Source organism: Muscardinus avellanarius (assembly GCF_963383645.1).
Source record: "Muscardinus avellanarius genome assembly, chromosome: 4".
Classification (NCBI taxonomy): domain Eukaryota; kingdom Metazoa; phylum Chordata; class Mammalia; order Rodentia; family Gliridae; genus Muscardinus; species Muscardinus avellanarius.
The window spans coordinates 99,620,350-99,630,100 of record NC_137789.1 but is presented as its reverse complement, the minus strand read 5'-3'; the positions used below and the strand labels follow the sequence as shown (position 1 = coordinate 99,630,100).

Below are 9,751 nucleotides of genomic sequence, written 5' to 3'. Positions count from 1 at the left end.
GGGGCCTCCAGGTTTAGATGGAGGGAAGAAGTGTCTTTCCCCCAGATTGCCCTTAGTAGGCTACTGAAAACTTGTGGGCTCCCCTGGGTCCTCAAGTCCTGTTGGGGCTCTGGCTCCACACAAGATTTCTTCTCATGAACTTTTTGTGACTTTCAAAGAGTCCCAGTATCTCTCTGGGCTGAGTATTCATGGAGATAAAATAGTGGATCCCTGGAGGAAGAATGAAAAGAGAAAAAGAGGCTTGGGGGTGGGGGCAATGCCTTTGCAATTCAAATAAGTTCCAGGAACCATGCCCCTAAAGGCTAGGAAGATGGTAGCTGGTGGAGAAGGGCTATCAGGACCCCCTCTGGGGTCTCAGCCGCCTGCTCTGCCTGCAGCCAGGCTAGCACTCTTTCCCAGAGGTTCTCCTCACATTTATAGTGGACAGAGGGACAGCAAAATCACTCTCCAAGCTGGCCAAGGGAGGTGAAATGGTTTGAAGGCAGATTTAAGCCCCATCTTCAGATGGACTTGCACAGAACTGGCCAACACAGGCATGTAATGCAAGAACGAGAAGGAGGGGGGAGCTTTCCAGTGCTGTCCGTAGAATGTCTAGGCAAAGCAGATAAGAGCAGTAGCTTTCCTGGTTGCTGGTCAGACTTCCCCGGGCTGGACCCTTGTCCTGTTGATACTGAAATGTAAATGAAAATGTAGCCTGCCTCCCTCTGGCTGGTCCATTTATGGATTGGAGGGGAGGATGCAGGCCAATCCCATCAAACCAGGCTACTTCCCAGCACAGCTTTTTCTCTGGTCTATTTAGGGTAGCTGTTCCAGCCATAGGTGTGTGAGAATTTCAGTGTCAACTGCCAGCCTTGGCACACATGTGTGTTCTAGCTCAGTCTGCCAGTGCATCAGCCCGGACTTGTGCGCTCTTCCACACCATGACTTTTATCAGTCTCTTTTCACAAACACACACACACACACATACACACACACGTAAGTTCTAGTCCCATATGCAGAACCATTTGAATAGATATCCATCGTTATCATTGGCTGTGAACTTGCTCACATCTTATCTCTACATGTAAACATGCATGCCTAGCATTTGCAAACATACCTGTCTGTCCATAGAGGTTGGGCCAAGGACTCTCCAGGCGTCTTGTAGTGTGAGGAAATGCTGCGCACCCACTGCAATTCGTCAGGCTGTGTTCCCCACAACCCTGATGGAAAAGGGCCAGTCAAGAGTTATGACAGGTCTCCAGGACCCCTGCTTCTGCCCCAGTTGCCAGGGATGTGTGACACTGTCATGCAGACTGAACTCTGCCCTGATATATTGGTATGCTAAGCTGTCTGTCCAGCCGCCAAGTTTCCACTCATGATAGGGAAGCCCTGGTCCAGGGTGGGGTTCGGTGTTGTGTATGATGGTGTCACTAGGTTAGGGGTTCTGTGAGTCTGCATGTGTCAACACTGCACTGGGTACCTCTGCTATAGACACAAATCTATTGTCTATCCCATCCAAATGAGGTCCTGAGGGCCATTCTCTGCAGATCTGCCAGGGTGCTCCCACATCGCTGGAAATTGGGACTCGCTCCAGCAGCACTGGGCTCTGGAGTTGCAACTCAGCTGTGGGCTCAGTGCAGCTAGGGAGCCCTGGATACTATCTACTCTGAAATGTGGTGTCCCCAGACCCCTCATGCGCCTAGGACAGGTGTCAGGTGGCTGCTTCAGTTTCCTCTAACCTGAGGATGGGATCCTTTCCCCATCTGTCAGAGGCCTTGCCTCTTATTCTAATTGAGGTGTTCTGCCACTGCTCCCTGGTACCCACATAGCCCCTAGAACCATTTTACCCATGAATTGACTTCTGGATTGTTTTTATTTTGTACATGAATAATACTGGAGATTGAACCCAGGGCCATTCTACCTCACTTCCTGAGGGGCTCTCCTCAGTGGTAGGGTACACAGCCTCTGGATGGGTGCTTCTGGGTGACTCACAAGCACGTGTCAGATTTCCTATGTGTGTGTTTTCTTGGCCTTTTAGGGGAAATGTGTGGAGAGAACGGAGAAGGTCTGGAGACAAGGACACAGGAGCTGCCAGCTCTCCCACTGCTGGCAGGCAAGGCGGATGTCTGGCCAAGGGAGGGTCTACTTTAGATCTGTCACCATGGCCCAGCCAACTAACAGTCAGCAAGGCCTCCCCTTGGTGCCTCATCCACTCCAGCCCATCTCTCCTCCAACACAGCCTGGCTGTGCCCTACTCTCTCTGCTCAGCATTCCTCTCCCTCTCCTTCTCTCTCTCCCTCTCCTTCTCTCTCTCTCTCTCTCTCTCTCTCTCTCTCTCTCTCTCACACACACACACACACACACACACCCTGCATATATTACACATACAATACACATAACCCAACAAACACACACATCACACACAGTATGGCAAACATAGAACACATAAAATACACACACACAACACATCTCATACACACACCCCATGCACATGGCACACAGCACAAACACAGCAAACACACAGAACACACACTACACCATCAACATATACATCACTGTGCACACAGGACACACAGCACACACCCCATATACATGGCACATAACACATATTCTACACATAAAACACACACAGACCGCATACACCCTCAATACACAGTGCATACAGCACACACACACACACACACACACACACACACACACACACACACAGGAGCCCCTTCCCTAGCCGGGCGCTCCCTCCTGCTCTCTTGGGCGGGCATCAGCCCTGGGGTTTCTGTCCCCTACACCCCCAGCCTCAGCCCTTCCCTTGGCGTTCACACTTCTGTGGAGCAATGGCAGTCTCAGATGCCCAGCACAGTCTGACGATTGCCTGCTGAGGAATGGGTTCCTGGTGATGTGAGTCTGAGCCCATTAGGGACATTTCTGAAAGGAATGTGAAAAGCCTGGCCGGTGACATTGTTAAGAATTCTGACAGGCCTGGCATCGCTGGCCCCAGGCCTGCACTCAGAACACAGCCACACACACACTGGGCCTGGCTGCCTCACCCACGCCTGGGGGTGACGTGGGAACGGGCTTCTCACCTTGCTGAGAGGATTGGATTAGAAGGAGCTTTACTGAGAGCTGAGCCTCTTAGACCTGAGCCATCTGTCCCTCAGAACCTCAGCTCCAGGGTTCTGTGCTCACTGTGGACATAAACAGCCCCCCAGGGTGGGGCGGGAAGGCAGGGGCATTACCTGTCTGCTTGCCCTCCCAAGAGGTGCTGTAGGCTCCATTTTACACGAAAGGGAATTGTCATGCTCAGGTGACATAATAAAGCCTGGGCAAAGTGTTAATGTCCTGATGTGTTGGACACAGATACCTGGCTCCTGTCGCTATTATTCAAGTGGTCACATTGTGCTGTGAGGAAGAGGTGGCTGCGGGTTTCTCAGGGACAGTGTCCTCTCCTCAGAATGCTGTGTCACAGGTTCTATCACCAACCTTTTCAAAGACAACAAAGACACTCAATGCATTTGGTCTGTTCGTTTATTTGTTTGTTTGTTTGGAGGTACTGTCCAGCAATTGGGAAGAGGTTCCTTCAGGGGACACTGGATGCCTTGCTGCACTGAACTCTAGCAAGCTGGGAAGCCCCTGGATTTGTAGCTGCTGCAGGCCACAGTGAAATCCTTGACTACCAGCACCAGAGGGGCCACGTGGGGACTGAAGCCAGGGGGGCTGAGCCTGGCTCACGATAACCGAAGGCTGGTGGCAGGATCGGTACCAGGACCTGGAGTTCTGGAACTTTCCAGGGTCCTTGCTGTAGAGATGATGTTCTCCAACATCACAGCTCCTGTGTTGAGTGGGGCACACGGAAGCTTCCGGACATCTCTGTCCTGGGCCTGGCTTTCCCGAGAGCTACACCTGTGGGAGAGCCCCAGGGACCACCCAGAGGCGCGGCCTTGGCTTGGTCTTGCACAGTCTGCAGATCCTTGCGCGGCTTTCTGGGGAGCAGCAAAGGGCAACAAGGGAACCAGGACAGGAAGGCAGAAAAGGGTGTGGAGAGAGGGAGGAGAGCTCAACTGACTCATCCCAAATACAAAGATCTTTTAAAAGTAAAAGCAAGAATCAACTCTTACACACCTCCCTGGAAGCCCTGAAGGGGTTTTCATGGCAAAGAGTAGCTGAGACTTGTCTATATCAGCTCTGTTAGGGGGACTCTTGGCCACATGTGTCCCAAAGCTACATTTGTATCATTTGGCAAAATAGTCCCATTTATGAAAGGGTAACCCACAAGAAATAAAATACTGCAGGCATCAGACAACTTTTCATATTTCTTCTTCTTTGAGCTACATCTCTAGCCCATTTTTAACTTTATTTTTTTTTTAGGTTGAAACTAGGTTTGGTTAAATTGCTGAGGGTCTCAGCAAACTGCTAAGGCTGTCCTAGAACCTGTTATCCTCTTGTCTCAGCCTCCCAAGTACTGGGATTATAGGCAGAAGCCACCAAGCCTAGCCATATTGCTTTTAATAATAGGAAAAATATCTGCAAATAGACTGAATATCACACAACAGATAGATGGTTAATTAGTTTTGATCCCTCATGAGGATAGAAACATTTCATGGTGATAAAATTCCAGACTATGTGGCAACATGAGGATAGCATTCCTAACTGAGCTGCAGACTCATGTCAAATAATAGATACTGTTTTGGGGTCACCAATTGGGGTGGTTTCTAGTATTGCTATGGCTAATGGATATAATTACTAGGAATGAGACCACAGCTCAGAGGCCCCTCTGATTGGCCCGCTGGGCAGGAGGAGCTGCTGGCCCTGTTCACCTCCTCCTTTCCAGGGTCTATTGTTTTGGTTCCTCCTACCCACCCTAGTACTGTTGCCAAAGCCTGTGGTTCACAGGGGGTAACCTTTGTCCCTACAGTCTGAGACAGAGACAAATGTATGATGAGAGAAGAATCTCTCTATATCCCTTCTACCCGGCACCTCCCACGGTGGGTACTCACTCTGCTGAGCTTCAAAGCAGAGAGGGTAACACAGGGCTTACAAGGCCTGGGCACATTTTCAGACTCCAGGGGCTTTGCCTCCTGAATCCTAAACAGCCATTCGTCTGGCTCCAGTTTAAGCCTGAGTGGACCCTGGGGTCAGCGCCTGGTTCCCCTCAAGAGCCAGCAAAGTCAGTCTGCTGAATGTTCCTTTAAAAAGGTGCTATGATAGTGCTGCTATACAGGTTGCTAAAAACTTTCTAAATATCTTAGGAAAACCTTTTTTTTTTCAGTAAATTGGTAAAGGTGGTTGATTCAGTAAATCTGCTGTTCATTATATTAATCTTGTTTTTTTCCCTAGTACTGGGGATTGAACCCAGAAAGTTTTATTTTTTTCCAATGGAATTTTAAAAATATATACACAAAAAGAAATCCAGTCTAAACATAGTAGTTACGGACCTGAATTGTTCTCCTGAAGTATTGTGTGACTAACATAACGACAGTCTTTGTACTGTGTACAAGGAGTGAACCTGACCATGTTTCCTATGAACCACGTATGTTTGTGTATGTGTATATTATGTGATGTATTTGTGTGCATCTTTGTGTGTAGCATTTACATGTATGTCTATGTACATATCTCTGTGTGTAGTATGCATCTATATGTGTGTATTATGTGTATATTTGTGTATTTGTCCATGAATCTGTGTGATTATGTGCATATAGGACATATGTCGATTTACATTTGCATATGTGCTCATGCATCTATGTCTGTGCGTCTGTGTGTGTAGTATGTATATGTGTGTGTTTGTGTATGTGTCCATGTGTCTGTGTATTCTGTGTCTATTGTGCCTGTGTAGCATGTGTGTGTCCCTGTGTATAGTGTATTTGTCTGTATATGTTCATGTGTGTGTCTGTATGTGTCTGCTTTTGTCTGTGTGTGCCAGTGTATGTGCAGTGTGTATTTTGTGTGTCTATGCATGGTTCTCTGTATAGTATGTTTGTATGTGCTTGTGTGTGTAGTATAAGTTTGTGTTTGTGTACGTGTTCATGTGTTTGTGTCTAGAGTATGTCTATATATGTCTCTATGTGTAGAGTTAGTATGTGTTTGTGTGTGTAGTGTGTATGTCTGTCTGTGTCTGCGTGTGCCTGTGTGTAGTGTGGATGGTGTATGTGAGTGGGCATGCCCCGCCTTTCTTTCTCCGTGGCTCTGAGCATCCTGTGCTGGGGCAGGCTGAGGGGAGAGGGAGTTGGGAGTTTTCACCTCGTTCTCTGCAGCCTCCTCCTCCGCAGCCCCAGGGAGCAGAGTTGCAGCCAGCCTAAGCCTGCCTGCCTGGCCCAGCACCTCACACCCTGTTGTGTGTGTGAGAACTGGTTATTTTTACTCAGCCCCAGCTGGGTGTGATTTCAGGGAAGGAGGGGCTGTCATGTCTCGAGAGAAATGGCTAAGCTGGAGCCATCCTGTCTCTTCTTGTCTTGTCCCTCAGTCGCTCCTGACTGGTCCCAACCCTGGGCAACTTGGGCCACTTCCCCAGAGAAACAAGCAGGGCTGGACTCCCAAGAGAGGGAGTTGAGGCCACAGAGAGTCCAATAGTGGCTGTAGGTGGTTGTCAGGTCTGTCTGGTTCCAGGCTCTGTGTCTCCCTTTCCAATCCTCTTACCCAAAGCCACAGCTGTCCAGAGTCCTGACCTCACACCCAGGACCAGTGGCTTCAGTGTGCTAGTCTACCCTAGCCTGGACGTCTGCCACTAGGAGTGGGGTGTGCACAGCCCTCCAGGGCCGGGGCCTGTTGCCCTCACCTAGGCCTGGGGCAGGGCAGTCTGTCTTCCAGGCCCCACCTCTGTGCCTCTGGCCTGCTGCTTGGGCCTGGGGCCTGGATCCTGGCTGCCTGTGTCTTTGGGGCTGCCTTGCCCCCACCAAGCTGGAGCTCTCAGCACCTTTGCCTCACCCACCTGCTGGGCCTGTACAGCTCACAGGCAGGCAGCCTCTCACTGTAGACTCCCCACTCCAGGCCCTGTCTGCCTTCCCACATCCCTCCTGCCTACCTCAGGCCTTCACCCTTGCTGCCCGCACAGCCCACCTCCTCCATCCTCCTGCAGGCTTGACCTTCCTCAGGTCTCATCGATAGTACCTTCTCTGACACTGCCTACTCAAGGGACAAGCACTCCCTGCGTCAATCTTTAAGTGCATCTTGCCTTTTATTGACAGAATGTATTTGGTTTGAAATGATTAATTTTTTCTCTCTCTTGCCTTCAAGGTCAGTTTCCTCACTAGACTCTGAGCAACACGAGGTGATCACACCCATTTGTAGCCCCCTCTACACCAGAGCCTCATGCCAGGCTTATGTTGATCAGCATGTCTGTCTTGTCCATGACTCCCCTCCCCCCACAAATCGGGACAGAGTGTGTGGTGTGTGTGTACTTACCTTTCTGGGTTGTCAGGTTGAGGTTAGGGACCCGGTGGCAGCAGGGCCTGGGTTTCCAGGGCTTGGCATGATGTCTTTTTCCTGAAGGTGGACACAGAGAACAGACTCTACCTTAATGGTTTTGGGGACACCAGATATATAATGCAGTGAAAAGGTTTGTGTCATCTAAATATCTAAGCACGTAAATTCATAATAGCACACTTGATGGCAGGTTATACATAAAAATATTACTTTTATCACGTCACTTTTGGAATCTGCCAGAAATAGTCTTGGAAGAAGAAGCTCTGTGGAGAAAGAGATTCATCCTTGCTGAGTTGTCATCAGAGTGACATTAGCGACCTCTAACACATCCAGAAATAGAGGTCTGAAAAGTGACGTGCTATAGACTGTGCTTCTGACGCATCCTAATCACTCTTTCCTTATTACGTATGTGGTGCATTTTCATTGTAGGAACATCAGCAATCAAATACACCCTAGAATACCACTGTTCAGAAATAACATTCTAGTATAAATGAATAACTTCAGTGTGGGATATTCTGAGTGATTACAATAATACAGTGATAAATAAGAAAGATAAAACACTAAATGTATAAAGATGTGTGTGTGTGTGTATAAATATACACATATGCATATTTTGTGAGGTGCTGGAGATTGAACCCAGAGGTGTTCAACCTCTAGGGTACATCCTCAGTTCTGTTTTAATTTTTATTTCGAAACAGAGTCTCATTAAGTTGATGTGAGCCTCACTGAGTTACTGAGGCTGGCTTCGAACCAGTGATCCTCCTGTCTCAGCCTCCCAAGTACTGGGACTACAGGCATGTGCCACCATGCCTGACTACCAGTTATATTTTTGAAAAATTATGTGTGCAAGGTTGAAAAGAAATAATTTTTTTTTTTTTTAGTACTGGGTTTTGAACCCAGGGACATTCCTCTAAGCTATACCCCAGTCCTTTTTATTTTCTGTTTGAAACAGGCTCTTGCTACATTGCTGAGAGTCTTGCTAAGTTGCTGAGGCTGGTCTTGAACCTGTGATTTTTCTGTCTCAGCCTTCTAAGTACTGGGATTGTAGGTATATGTCACCAGTTCTGATGCATGGCTATTCTTGACTTATGAAATTATGGGTATTTTCTCCCCTGTGTACATTCCTATGTCCTGTGCTCAAATAAATATTAAAATAAACAGAACCATTAAGACAAAATTAAAAAATAAAAGTAGGCAGTTTCTAGGGCATAAAATAAAGAGAAAATACCCCAAATAGCTATTTGAACTAAGAAAGGCAGGAGAGCTATTTACATCCATAGGGGTGAATAGGCATGTCTTCCACTTTTGAAGACTTGCCAACATGCCCCATATCACATGTATTCTCATCCCATCTGCCTGTGGATGCTTTCCATGTATGAGTTTTATGATGTTCATATTCAGATAGTGAACCAATTAATTTATGAATTTGCCCAGCATCGATTTGCTTTGTTCTAGCCATGATACAGGTGCGACAGAACAGCTCCAGAATTCCTAGACAAGGGACTTTTGTGTAGCTGTCTAGCTGAGCATACTTACTTGGTTGCACAGTAAGCACGTTTCACCCAGGCTATCAGGGTGTTTGGGAGAACTAGGGCTGTGGATAGGAGTCATGGGACCTGAAGCCCCCAGTCACCTATTGGAATGCTACTGTGAACAGGTTCAGGAGAAGCGCCTGCCTTGCTCAGGACTGCTTGCCAAAGCTTGCCCACCAAGAGATCCTGTTTGGCCCTTCCTAGACACTGGAATTCATGCTCCGGTACCAGCACCCCCAGGAGCTACCCTACCTTCTGCAGAGAAGATGGACAAACAGAGAAGCAGGATGCAGAACAAGCCAGAAAGGACTAGAAGTCTCATAGTTGATGGCTGGAGTCTCAGGTCCTGGGAGGAAGCTGTGTCTTAGGCCTCCCTCAGGGCCATCATGGGGATTTATAGAATGACAGAGAGGCGTTTCCCAGTGGGCAGGGCACCAGCAACCCTGAAAGTCTTCAAGAGTAGACCCAGCTCCTCCCAAGAGAAAAGAAACCAGCTTTTCAAGAAGTCAGGAGCTTTGGGTGACCTAGAACATTGAACTATAAATGCCCAACCCCAAGAGCTCCCTGCAGAGACTTCAGTGGTAGAAGCAGGAAACTCTTGCCACAGAGGACGGCCCTTGCCCAGGGTTAAACATTAACCTTTTTTTTTTTTTTTTGCGGGTTTGGGGATGGAACCCAGGGGCATTTCACCTCTGAGCTATACCCCCTGCCCTATTTTTTATTCTTTATTTTGAAACAGGGTCTCACTGAGTTGCAGAGGGCCTCACTGAGTAGCTGAGGCTGTCTGCAAACTGTGATTCTCCGGTGTCATCCTCCCGAATGCTGGG

The 9,751-nt window shown here is 48.3% G+C and overlaps 1 protein-coding gene across 1 annotated transcript; it reads right to left on the bottom strand.

Moving 5' to 3' along the window:
- Positions 1 to 3,870: 3,870 nt before the first annotated feature.
- On the bottom strand, positions 3,871 to 9,246 carry GPR15LG (G protein-coupled receptor 15 ligand; the record flags this gene model as incomplete). Its single annotated transcript, XM_080694788.1, has 3 exons — positions 3,871 to 3,956; positions 7,372 to 7,452; positions 9,177 to 9,246. The coding sequence occupies 3 exons, from the start codon at positions 9,244 to 9,246 to the stop codon at positions 3,871 to 3,873; spliced, it is 237 nt and encodes a 78-aa protein (XP_080550914.1).
- Positions 9,247 to 9,751: the final 505 nt, after the last annotated feature.